Genomic DNA, 13,196 nt, shown 5'->3' on the forward strand with positions numbered 1-13,196 from the left:
AGGCGCTGTGTAGCTGTGTGTCTCCCTAGCAAATCCCATGAGCTTCTCTGAGCCTCAGTTTTCCTTCCCATTTATAAAACCAGGGGCCAGGGCTAATCACGTTCCCTCGCGGTTTCAAATGCCTGTGATTTAAACCCTGCTTCATACGGAGGAGGGATGAGAACCCAGATTGCATTGTCTTTTTGTTCAGCACCCCCCCCTTTTTTTTTTGGACACGCAGAGCAAGGAAAGGGAGGACAGTTATCTTCCGAAAGCTGCCCCCCCCCATCCCCATTGCTTGTGACAGGTCGTATATTTGATTACGCAAAGCAAATTGGGAAATCATATCTCTGCAATCCCATCTGGGATTATTTATTTCGCCGCGTCCACAGCCGGTCAAAGTTGCGAGAGGATACAATGTTAAAAGTAGCTTCCCGCGAGAGGAGGTGGATTCGAGTTCATCTGTAGAGAAACCAGAGCCATACACCCGCCGCAGCAAAGCACTTTTGTGAGACCCAGGAGTTTCCAGAAGTTATTCACCACCCCAGGCACTCGAGGCTGGTTGATCTAGCGGGTGACTCAGGCTGGTGGTGGTGGTGGCGGGGTTCTTACCGGGCCCAGGCCCCTGTCTCCAAGCCTGGGAAACTGGAAAGTCGGTCGCAATGGGGAGGAAGGAGATCGGGCTTCGAATTTTCCCCGGCCTCGGGGCGTTCTGCAGGCTAGCTCTCGGAGTTAAAAATAACAACCACAAACTAATACAAGTAACAACTTCCAGGTACTCCAGGTTCAGTGTGGCCGGGTCACCGAGCCAGGGGATGGATCTCCAGTGTCCTGTGCTTTGAGGTCCGCCCCCCCACTTCGCAGCTGGGGAGAGTGAGGCGCAGAGGGAGGTGGAGGATGTTCCTCGCTACCACCCAGCCGGGGAGCGGCACACCAGGCATTTTACGCCCCGTCTGCCACCTCCGGAACGGAACGCGGGCGCTTGGCTTCCCAGAAAACGGTCCACGGCCCGCTACGCTCCGGCGGCCTGGGGCGGGGATGTGGGGGCCTCAAGGCACGGGGCGAGAGGTGGCCGGGCCGGGGAAGCCAAGCGCCCTCGAGCCACGGGGCAGCAGGCACTCGCCGCCTGCGGCGGGGCTGGGGGCTGGCCCTCGGGGTGCGCCTCGAGGGAAGCACCGGCCCCGGGAGCTGATCCGCAACGCGCTTCCCCCTTTTTCTTTCTTCTTCTTTTTCGAGGGGTGTTTGAAGTAAAAGAGAAAGCCACCCTTCTCAAGAAAAAGAAAAAGACCGCCCCTCCCCCTTCCGCTTTGTTGTTCAAGTTCCCTTGCTTGACTTGCGAAAAGAGATCTTTACACCGGTAGATCCGAGCTGTGCGGGAACCGGGAGGGGTGTGGGTGAGAGAGATTTGGGGGAAAGGGAAGGGAAGCAGAGGCAGAAGCGCTGAGCCGCTAAGAGAGAAGATCCCGCTGGCCTCCCCCCACCAAGCCGGACGCGCAGAGTCGATGGGGCGGCCCCACTGCGTTGTCGTTTCCAAGAAGGACTCCGAATTGAATTTGGTAATTTGGTGCCGGCTTACCAGCCAGAGGACTTCTGTTTCCTCACCTCACAGGTCCTCAAGCCACAGCCGGACCCCTTTTTGGAGAGGAACGTGGAGAAAGGAGCCGGATCCCCTGGGCCCCCAGTCAAGCTTGTGAGGCAGGACCCTCCCCGAGCTGCATGCGAAGGCGCGTCCGGAAGTTCGTGAGGCTGCCCCTACCAGGTCAAGACTCTTCTCCTGGACACCGAGTCTTGGCAAGGACTATGCGAGGAAGGCCAGTCTTCCCGTTTTGCAGATGAGACAGCCTAGGCGCAGAAAAATAATTGACCAAGATCACGCGGTCCGTGGCACAGCCAGCCTAGAACTCAGGCTCTCTGATTCCTTTTGCTTCAGCACGTTTAATTTACTAACCAGTTTGTGCAACCTTAGATTCCTTTTTAATTTTCCCAGAAAAAATGAAGATAATTTCGCGTGTAATATCGGAGTTGCTCAGACTTACTGAAGCTCATCCCATGATAAAAAGCAAACCAAACCAAACCAAACCAAAACACATCCCTTTCCCCACTCTCCGCCCACATACCTCACTTGGAAGCAATTGTAGGAATTGTGATTCTCTGGGGGGCCTTCAGGGCCAGGGGTTCGAAGTGTAATTCAACTGGATCACCATTACAGCTGCACGCCTCCCGAGTGGCAGATAGGGTGCAGGGAAGGTGGTGGGACAGGTGGGGGTGAGCGTGGAAGGGGACTCCTGGAGAAAGGCAGGGAAGTATAGAGGAAGCAGTGGGGACTGTCCTGTAGGTTTCTGCTAGGGGTGGAGGAGTGCTGAGAAGGGAAGGGTCCTGGGCCCACCCACCTGAAGCCCACGGGCCCAAGCCCTCCAGCAAGCGGGAGAGCCCACCTCCCCACATTGGGCCGGACACTGCACCTGGGAAGGCCGGTCCAGCTGACCCACGTTCTCAGGGTTTGCTCCGAGTCTCAGGAGCCAGCGCCACAGTCCTCGGGTCCCTGTACCTCCCCCCACCCCAGCCCCCATCTCCTGTCTTAGTTTCACCCGTTTGGTTTACTGTACACAAATCCCTCTTATTTCCTCCTGTATAGCAGCTTTGACAACTCCAACTAGTTCAGGGGCTGTTTGGGTGATTTTCTGTTTAGGAAACTGCCACTCAACGCCCCTTTGCTCTCCTGTTTCTTCCTGGTACCCCTTCCCCTCAATCTATTACCCTCCCAAATTAGCAAACCTCTCTTGATTTTGTTTCTTAATAATCAAAATAACTAGCGAAAGGCTAATGATCCTCCCCCCCCCAAAAGCAATAAACAAAATAAAAGCCCAGGGTGCCAACCGCCAGCACACAAGGCCAGCTCTGGGAGAGGTTTGTAGTTTACTTTCACGTCCAGGGGAGAAGCACTGATATGCGTGTTTGCAAAAGCAGAAATGTAGCTAGCAGGAGTAGACGCAGAAAAAAAAAAAAACCCAATAGTTGATAAAAACATGCTGTGTCCTCTTACATGAGGGTTGCTCAGACTCCAGTTACTAAAATCAGACGGGGAGCGGGGGAATAAAAAACGCGGACCCATTGTGAGTTTCTCTGGTTAGGAGCGGAGGGCTTCGTGAAGTTTCTCAGACTTTAGGGCAGAGGCCGACCAGTTCCTTTGCTCTCTGGGAGACTAGTGCGTGACCCAGGGCTCCTCTTTGAACCTCACAGTTTCATCATTGGAAAAATGTCTGGCGCTGTGGTGGTGCAAATAACGCATATCTGCTGTGGTCAAAATTTCAAATGCTCTAACGTAGATGAACAAATGCATTTCAAAGAGTATAAAAAACTACGCGAAAGGTGATAAAACTGGTGTCATGAGGTGGTGCCAAGAGAGAGGCACGAAGGGTCTGTGTGACTCTTTGTCCCATGTCTGAGCGCGCAAGGCTCCCAAGTTACCCTCTTGAGACGCCCAGAGGGACTGAGCAGTCTCCTGGAATAAGAACTGTTTCTCTGCTTCCTTTACTGGACACTGCAAGAGGCTTTGGGGAGAAGCATCCACACAAAGGGAAATGCCAGTGTCCCGTTACCAGAAAAGCGCTTTCCAACTCCGCCAAAGGCTTGGGAATACCTACCTGCGGGTCCCGCCGCCGGGTCTCGCCTTACTTCCATAGTAATTCCTAAACTGCCTCCTTTCCACCTCTCAGAACTTGGTTAATTAACTTCTTTCCCCGGGCTCCGAGAAAGGAAACGTTAGAATCAGTTCAGCGATTTCCTTCCTTTAACACGTATTTATCGCAGGCCTACTATGTGCTCCGTGCAGCAGCACTCAGTCTCCCAATTTGTCTCTCAAACCGATCCCGAGAGGCATTGATTATTTAAAGGGGTGACTAGACAAAACGCCGTCTAAGTGATTTTAAATTCACTTCAATAAATAAAATGTAGCGTTGGATTAAGGGACTAGTTCTTTAGACATGTTGGAAGTTCAATTTATTAAACATTTGTGTAAGGGATTTTTGAGAGAGACAGAAAGTATTTCTTTATAAATACATTCATGCACAATAAAAAAAGTCATCTTAAAAAATAGCTTCATTTAAAAACATGCTTAGAGTGGATATGTTGCACCTAAATCTCTAAATGGCACGTATTTCCGCCCTCTCCCCCCCCCATCGGAGAAAAATGACATCGGAGAAAAATGTAAGTGACGTCGGTGACTTGGCGACCCGCCGGCCTCACCGGTAAGATGAAAGTTACGAAGAACTACTTTGCACTTTAAGGATGAGCGGCGCTAGCCATAAAAATATCTACAGATCATTTGTCCGCCAGTCTGGCGCTGTGGTGGTGCAAGGTGACCACTGATTTAGTCTTGCAGGAGAAAGTAGGATGCAGCTGTGTGCCCGATTAGAGAGGCCTCATTTCCAAGCCCAACTTTGGGTTAATTACTGAGTCGCAGAAATACTGGACTTGCTGATAACGTAGAGACCAACACCAGTCTTTCCGACCGCTGCCTTGAGCATTACCTTCTTTTGTAAACAGTGCGATTCGCAAGAGTGTGTTTCCTATTGTCCGCGAGATAAACGGCGACTTCACCCCAGGAGACCACCGTCACACTTCGGGTTTAGCGCTGGGACAGACAACCCGGCTGCACCGAACTTTGCGCGGGTGGATTCTGGAGGAGCGCCGAAGGGAGGGGCGCGACGGCCGCCAGGAGGCGGGGAGCGCCAGGCCGGCGCGCCTCGGCCAATCAGCGTGCACACCGCCTGACAACCGTCCAATTAGAGGGCGCGGTGCTCGGGGCCCCGAGCCGATAATACTAGGAAAGGGAGCAGAGACTAACTATTGCAGCCAGGGGCGCTGCGCCGCACGCAGCTGCGTACGGCCGCCGGGAGAGCCCGAAATCTGAGGCCAGGGCCGCCCAACCTTCCCGCCCAGATTGGGTCACAGGAAGCAGAAAGCAGCTCCTGCGAGGTGAAGCGCTCGGGGCTGCCAAGGACCGATTAGAACTTTGCGGAGTCCGGGATGTGCGGGGCGAGGCTGCTGAGGACTTGATTCATCTTCTCCACCCATCCCCCGTACTCCCCGTCCACTGGGCTCTGAGCCTCCAGCTGTCAGCCCCCGATTTCGTGGCAGGGTGTGGCGACCCTGATTTGTATTTGCAAGCACAGCCAGCAGCCCAAGAGCCAGGTCCTAAAGCTGGATATCTTTTGCCTCGGCTGCTAGCTCGGGCCTCAGAGTCTTGGTGAGTGCTGTGATGTCGCTCCGGGTGTCAGGGAGGGCAAAATCGCCGTTCCTTATCTTTTCTATTTTATCTGGATGTCTTGCCTTAAAGTGCAAACCATGCCCGATGTATATGGAGACCGCGCAGCTCAGCCGTGCGAGGCTCAAGCATTATTGATGTTGGAAGGGCATCTGCAGCTCCTTGCGCGGTGTCCTTATGGGTCTCTGACAGAAGAACATTTTTTGGGTTTGAGTTGACTATTTGCTAGGGGTGGGGGGCGTAAAGGGACCTCTCCAAGCTCAAAAGAGGGTCCCTGTAGTGGTGTAAGAGGATGAGGCATTTGAGAGGCATAGAATGGTACTTCGCTGGGTCTGAAGGGGCCCCTTGTGATCCAAAGGAAAGTAACTCTCCCATGGATAGTTTCATATTCATCATGGCCCTAGTAGTTGGCTATGGGGAAGCCTGACAAGTGGCCTAGGTCGGCCCAGTTGGACACAATACTTTTGTGTGTGTGATCCGTGCGTTACCCCGGGACTTGTCCCGAAAGCTGGTGTAAAGAGGCAGAGAGGTCTGTGGTTAAAGATCAGGTGCTTCTAGAGCACTTAGAATCAGTTAAGATAGAAACCTTGTTGAGTTGGGAATTTCTGGGGGCCCTAAAGGTACAAGAAACGCAGTGTGGTGTGGATGTGAGGGACGTGAAGAGAACAGGGCTCCTCCAAGGGCCAGAGGCCCTAGACCAGGAGCTCTGGGCTCAAGGCCCGGGGGTCGGTGCCTGACGGTGGTTGGTGCGTCTTCGGGTCTTTTCGTGTCCCCCCCTCCCCCCCACCAGGGCGCGGGAGACTGAGCGTAGGCCGGAGCCCGAGCGCCGCGCCGCGCGCCATGGCCGACCGGCCCGCGGGCCCGGCGGCCGGGGACTGGGAGATCGACGTGGAGAGCCTGGAGCTGGAGGAGGACGGCCGCGGGCCGCCGCCGCCTACGCCGCCCGGGCCCAGCCCGCCGTCGGCCGACGGGGACGGCGAGGACGACGAGGACGAGGACGAGGACGACGACGCGGAGGATGAGGGCGACGGCCTGGAGGCGGGCGCTTCCCCGGGGGTGCAGGGCCGGCCGGAGCAGCAGCGGGGAGCGCCGCGGGGGCCGACCCCCGCGCCGCAGGCCTCGCCGGCGCCGGCCGGACCCCCGGAGCGCGGCGCGAACGCGGGCGGCGGCGCGGAGCCGCGCAAGCTCAGCCGCACGCCCAAGTGCGCGCGCTGCCGCAACCACGGCGTGGTGTCCTGCCTCAAGGGCCACAAGCGCTTCTGCCGCTGGCGCGACTGCCAGTGCGCCAACTGCCTGCTGGTGGTGGAGCGCCAGCGAGTCATGGCCGCCCAGGTGGCGCTCCGGAGGCAGCAGGCCACCGAGGTGCGTACCCGCCGGGCCCGGGGTCGCGCCTCGCGGGGACGTCCGGGCCGCCGTGGGGGTCGGGCGTGGGAAGGGACGGGCAGCCCCCTTCCTCCCCGCCCGGCGGAGGGCCGCGGCGCGTGGCGCTTCTGGGGGGGACGGGTGGTGAAGACGCTTCTCTGGCCCCGGTGGCCTGGGGGGGGGGGGGGGTCGGGTTAGGGTTAGGAGGCAGCCGCGGGCGTCGCCGGGGAACTTGACCAAAAAGATTTTGTAATTTTAAAAGCAGGCAGAAAGGCCTTGAGAGTGGTCTGGGAGGTTTTGGGGAAAGATATTCTATTTTTTACGTGTTTATTTTGGTGGTGTTGGGGAGCAGGGGGAGGACAGTGGTGGCTGCAGTCGCTGTGTTACTGGTGCTGTTCTCGAAAAAGAACCGCGCAGCTTCCGCTGTCAAAGGGAGAGGCAGAAAGTGCCGCCCATTTTACAGATGAGACCAAGGGTGGAGTGGAAAGTTAGGTGCCCGAAGCCCTAGGTCCTGAAGCCAGCTTCTGATTTAAGCTAAGGGGCCGGTGGAGGGGTCCCTGGTGCCTCCCACCGGGGGGCTCCAGCTGTGAGCAGAGCCAGCGTTTTCTTTAAGGGTGAGGCTTTTCTTGACCTTTGGATTTCCTGTGTCCGTGTGTTCCTGCACATGGGAGAGCTCAGAGCCAGGGAAGCTTCGGGGTCCCCCCCCACCCCTTACAGACTCAGGGCCTGGGAAGATTTTTGCTTTTACGTTTTCTCTAGGAGGGATTGGGAAGGGGTTCACATCCTCATCGGAGGCAGTGACCCTAATGGAAAGCTTTCTGAGGGCCCGGAGAGTGCTCTGGATGACGAGGTGGCCTTGGCCCTGGGCTGGGCCTCCTCCAGAGTGAGGCGCTTGGCACCGAGGGCTCCTACATCCCTCAACGGTCCCTGGGCATTCAGGGCTGGACTCAGGCATAGAAGGACCCAGAATCCCACCAACCAGGAGGTGACAGAGGGAGCGAAGTTGGGTTTCCCCTTGTCCCGTGCCCCAGGTGGCCGCTGAGGTTTTTGTTTTTTGCCTTCATGTATCCCAGGCTCCCACTGTTTTTGGCCAGACCCGGGAGAGTGTGAGAGACAGGTTCCCTCATACCTCTCTCCCAACCCCCTGTACCCCATTCCACCTGCCTTACTGCCAGAAGAAACCAGCTTCACCTCACTGCTCAATGGCAGGCCACGGACACCTTTGGCCCTACCTCTGCATGCCCCTGACACACCTGTCCCCCGCAGCTCTCCTTCAGGGCCTGGCTCCTACAATCTTGACTGTGGGATGTCCCCCAACTTCTAGCTGTGGGATGAATCTGGAGTGACTCTAGCAAAGTGGCCACAGAGAAAATCTCGTCTACTGCCTGTCAACTGAAGTAGCTTGTTGCCCTGGAATTAAGGGGTGCTGATGTGAATTTGTTGAGAATTATTTTTACACGGGATGGGAAAATAAATACATTTAGACCGGGGAGGGTTGCTGATGCCCCTTCCTTCTCTTTCTTGTGGGGCATTGTTGATTATGTTTCTTGTGTTTACAGGACAAGAAGGGGCTTTCCGGGAAACAGAATAATTTCGAGCGCAAAGCCGTGTATCAGAGGCAAGTCAGGGCACCCAGTTTGCTGGCCAAAAGCATTTTAGAAGGTAAAGCAATGCAGAATTATCCTTTAGCCTTTTAAACCAAGTTCTGAGGGCTTCTCATTATTCACACATATGGCATTTTTATTAACCTGTGAAGGAGCACTCTGAGGGGAGGGTACTTTGTATTAGGAAGTTTTGCTTTAGGGAGGAAATCAGGGTGTGGGGAAATGGATCTCACATACCTCTCGAGGTTTCTGTCATCGGTAATTTTGTTGTCTGCATAATAGTTGTAGTCTGCCTAATAGGTAAGGGGTTAACGTGGAGTGCATTTGAAATTGGCCCTAGTGTGAGGGCATGCCACCAGATCATGGACGGAGCAAGGAAATAAATTAAGAACAAATTCTTTGGGTGTAATTGTAGCTGAAGTAAGTCAAGTGAGGAGCTGAACAGCTACCCACGCCAATAAAGACCTCTCGTCCGACTGATGCATCATCTAATACCACTCTTTTTCGCTGTACTCTATTCCTCCCTGGATTAGCTACATCAGTTTACTATTTCTTATTTCTCGGTTTACTGTTTCTTATTTCTAACCGTCAAGATTGTAGAATCTGGAAAAGGTTTTGAATCAAACAAGAGAAGTGGAGGTTGAATTTGAATTTGAACGGCGTGAATTCTCTCTACCAAGTTTTCACTTTCTCTAATGCTTGGGGATACATTAATTTTACTTAAAATATTGCTGATTTTTAAAAGCAGCTCTCTTTGGGGATGGGATTTATGGCTCTGATAAACAATATATTGATCACCCTTCACCATTTAAATAAAGGAAAGTTTGTATTTGTTGTAATCACTCCTCCTTCATAAGATTCAGGTTGAAAAGCAGTTTGTTTTTTTTTTAGGTAGATATTTGCAGTCTGTTTTTTCTCATGTGGCTTCTAATTGAGTTGGTTCTAGACAGGTTGTAGAGTTTGTTCGTGTGTTAATCCTGTGCTGTATACTTCTGATCTTAGAATGGTTTCGCGGGCGTTAAAAATGAATTTGGTTGCAAACTGGGTAAACAGATTTATAGCCGTAGGGACAGCACGGATAAATTGAAAAGGTGCCAAAACAACTTGAGAAGTGGGAGGGCAAAATGGAATAGTAAATTCAAGTAAATAACTTCCTGGCAAAAACTTCCCTTAGAAATAGAAACACTAATTTTCACATTTTATTTTATTTGCAAATGAGGGCGTTGGGCTTGTCACAATGGATCCTTCAAACAAATTTGCTAGTACTGAGTGCTTGGGGACAGTGAAATACTCAAAGCATTTCATGCTGCTAGGAATTCTATTTATGCCGTACTAATCTCAGGTTTTTAAAATCTCTGCCCTTGCTCGTGAAATGTGCAGTGAGTTTATACTGTAATGATTGTCTGCTCAACCATTTTGGTAACTGGCCAACATGATTGGGAGAAATGTTTTAGATCAGTTATTTTCAATAGAGAGGCTGGTCTCCTCTCCTGCCTTTAGTTTTGTTTGTTTTTACTGCAAGTCTGGGGGAGGGGGCTGGTTAAATTGTTCTCTGCAGAATCTGTTTGACTAGTTAACAGCTCTTTTCAATTTTCTGTGCTTCCCTGTTTCCTTAGTCTTTTCTGTTTTTCTCCTCACTAATCTGCTGTCACTTTCTCTTTTTTCTAGTTCTCCTTGGATTATTCTCCACCTGTAACAATGTCCATAATGAACCGTCTTTAGAAAATAACAATGCCATCAGCTTTAGGTATAGATATCTTTTTTGATAATGGAAAAAGATGACACGGATAGTAATAAAGCATTGACTGAAGCAAGATGAGCAGACTTGTCTCTTAATATGTAGGAGCCTGGGAAGTAGATTAAACTTTCAGCCAGTGAAGTGTGCCTGTAAAGGTAAACAAACAAACCTGTAATGGCAAAAACAACAATAACAAAAAGTTACAATCTGGATCTCCTGCTCCCCAAAGAGAACTCTTTTCACTTGAACCTATACTTTTGTTTTCTGTGTAAAACATTAGTGTTTTAGAACTGTAAATTGTTCTTGTTCTTGTCCTGCCCATTTGCAGTGTCTCTGTTACCTTCTGGGTTCCCGGAATTTTCTTCCCTAGTTGTTAATCTCTTTCCTGTGCAATGCTTGCTTATTTTAGGCTACCGCCCAATTCCAGCAGAGACTTATGTGGGAGGGAGCTTACCCCTACCTCCCCCGGTAAGTGACCGGATGAGGAAAAGGCGAGCCTTTGCTGATAAAGAGTTGGAGAACATTATGCTGGAGAGAGAATATAAAGAGAGGGAGATGCTGGAAGCTTCCCAAGCTGCTGCCTTGTTCCTGCCCAACCGTATGGTGCACGGACCTGAATATAACTCCTACAAAAGTGCCTATAGCCCCACCCCAGTGGAGCCTCCAAACAAAGACTTCTGCAATTTTTTGCCCACCTGCCTTGATCTAACCATGCAGTATTCAGGCTCTGGGAATATGGAACTCATCTCTTCCAACGTCAGCGTGGCTACGACTTACAGACAGTATCCCTTGTCCTCAAGATTTTTAGTTTGGCCCAAGTGTGGCCCCATTAGTGACACTCTTCTTTATCAGCAATGCCTGCTAAACACCACCACCTCGGTTCAAGCCCTGAAACCCGGGGCCAGCTGGGACTTGAAGGGAGTGCGAGTCCAGGATGGCCTTGTCGCAGAGCACGACATGGTACCACCCAAACTAGAAGGCTCGCTGGTGTCGCCTCATGCTGCAGAGGTCCAGACCTCGAGAAGTGACCTTCACGGTCACCAGGCTGTCCCTGAGAGGTCTGCGTTCTCCCCACCCCAACGGAATTTCTCTCCCATTGTTGACACGGACTCCCTGGCGGCTCAAGGGCACGTCTTAACCAAGATCAGCAAAGAAAGCACCAGGCACCCTGTGCCACTTAAACATAATCCATTCCATTCATTATTCCAGCAAACTCTTAATGACACATCAGGCCCTGAGCTGAAAACGCCATTTGTCAAAGGGGCCTTTGAAGATGCCCCTAAGAAGCCCAGAGAGTGTTTAGTCAAGGAGAACCAGAAGTACACGTTTACAATAGATAGATACGCGAAAGACCTTTTCGTCGCCAAGCAAGTTGGAACAAAACTCTCTGTGAATGAACCCCTGTCATTTTCTGTCGAGTCTATTCTGAAGAGGCCTTCATCTGCCATCACTCACGTCTCTCAGTGAAAGCCTGCTTACACAGAAAGCTGGATTTTCTGCCATCTTGGAGGGTTCCTACCAGTGGCTAATTTTTTTTTCTTTTTTAAGAAGAAGGGTTCACATGTTTGTATAAAGAAATTTATAATGTAAATGGGGATGGTTTAAAAAAATTATATATATTCATATGCATGTACTTTTCCTCACCACATAAATATATTTAAACTTAAAGATGGAAATTGCTTATGTGCAAACTGTAAAGTTCCATGCTTTACACAGCATTTCAAAAAGCAATAAAGTTGACACTGTCTTCTAAAAAGACCCAGTGTTTGCAGAAGTACCTAGTTGTCCTTGTCTAGGTGAAAAACTAGTGTCTGTGAAATGTTTTCTTTATTTTTCTAGGATTTGGTGTATTTTCAAGCGCTTTTAATGGTCAGTGGGGATCATGGGAAGTGCCTTACAATGCTTTAGTTTTGCATTTTGGAGGATGGGTAAATTTTTCTATTCAAGATTGAGGCAAAAATAGCTTTACAGAGAACACAGAACAGATGTGCATGTCTATAGAGTCATAATTTCACGTGCTTGGACAAAGTAGAATTAATTTCCAGGGAAATCAAGTTTAAGATCTCATATCATGACCTGGCTTCTTGGGATGGATGTCTTTTAGCTCTCTGAGTCCCAGTGTCCTGATTGCAGGGTTTACCTGGGGCTTCAAGCTTCTGTTCTAGATTGAACTTTCTGTGACTTCTAGGTTGCTAGGGGGTCACAGAGCAGGTCCACTTGTAAGGTGCAGTTGGTTCAAACCATGATAGTGTATGTTTGAACCCCCTCTCAGCCCTGTGTATTTCACTGTCTCCTAAGGGCTGGTGACAGCAGGCATTTATTTTTATTTTATTTTATTTTATTTTATTTTATTTTATTTTATTTTATTTTATTTTATTTTATTTTTGCTTTTTTCTTGTGTTGATTTGTTTTTATTTATTTTTAATATAATTTATTGTCAAATTGGCTAACATACAGTGTGTAAAGTGTGCTCTTGGTTTTGGGGGTAGATTCCCGTGATGCATCGCTTACATACAACAACACCCAGTGCTCATCCCAACAAGTGCCCTCCTCAATGCCCATCACCCATTTTCCCCTCTCCCCCGCCCCCCATCATCTGTCAGTCTGTTCTCTGTATTTAAGAGTCTCTTTTGGTTTGCCTCTCTCCCTCTTTGTTTGTAACTATTTTTTTCCCCTTCCCCTCCCCCGTGGTCTTCTGTTAAGTTTCTCAAGATCCACATGAGTGAAAACATATGATATCTGTCCTTCTCTGACTGACTTATCTCACTCAGCAAACTACCCTCAGTTCCATCCATGTTGCTGAAAATGGCATGATTTCATTCTCATTGCCAGGTGGTATTCCATTGTGTATATAAACCACATCTTCATCCATTCATCAGTTGATGGACATTCGGGTTCTTTCCATGATTTGACTGTTGTTGAAAAGCGCTGATTCATAGGGGCACATGTACCCCAATGTTTACAGCAGCGCTTTCAACAGTAGACAGCAGGCATTTAGAGGTGCAGTCAGGACCAACTGGTTCCCGAGTATCAGCTTTATGCTCCCACCTTGTTGCCCCTGCAAGAGGGTTTCCGTATAGCTCTCTTCTGAGATTAAAAAAAAAAAAAAAATTGCTATTCAAATAGCTTCAGGTGAGAGTTTGCCGAAGACTGCAGATGCTCGTCATGTCATGAGGGTGGCTTCTTGAGTCTTAACCACCCCTCCCTTCAGTTTTGAGTTCCTTATTACCCTCTAGTTTTGCTCAAT

General features: G+C 50.5%; 1 protein-coding gene across 7 annotated transcripts in view; it reads left to right on the forward strand.

Moving 5' to 3' along the window:
- The window catches only part of DMRT2 (doublesex and mab-3 related transcription factor 2), a 34,727-nt gene extending 23,037 nt beyond the window's left edge, over positions 1 to 11,690 (forward strand). For 2 of the 7 annotated variants that reach the window (XM_047831449.1, XM_047831450.1), the window contains 2 exons: positions 8,167 to 8,269; positions 10,359 to 11,690. In XM_047831449.1, coding sequence (XP_047687405.1) covers positions 10,430 to 11,416 — 987 coding nt within the window. In that variant the 5' untranslated portion in view covers positions 8,167 to 8,269; positions 10,359 to 10,429 and the 3' untranslated portion in view covers positions 11,417 to 11,690. Of the gene's footprint in view, positions 1 to 4,846; positions 5,228 to 6,035; positions 6,608 to 6,826; positions 7,222 to 7,377; positions 7,593 to 8,166; positions 8,270 to 9,879; positions 9,959 to 10,358 lie in introns of those variants that run through there. The other 5 variants (XM_047831448.1, XM_047831443.1, XM_047831445.1 and 2 more) reach the window with 5 other exon arrangements.
- Positions 11,691 to 13,196: the final 1,506 nt, after the last annotated feature.

Source organism: Prionailurus viverrinus, chromosome D4, assembly GCF_022837055.1.
Source record: "Prionailurus viverrinus isolate Anna chromosome D4, UM_Priviv_1.0, whole genome shotgun sequence".
NCBI classification, from domain to species: Eukaryota; Metazoa; Chordata; class Mammalia; order Carnivora; family Felidae; genus Prionailurus; species Prionailurus viverrinus.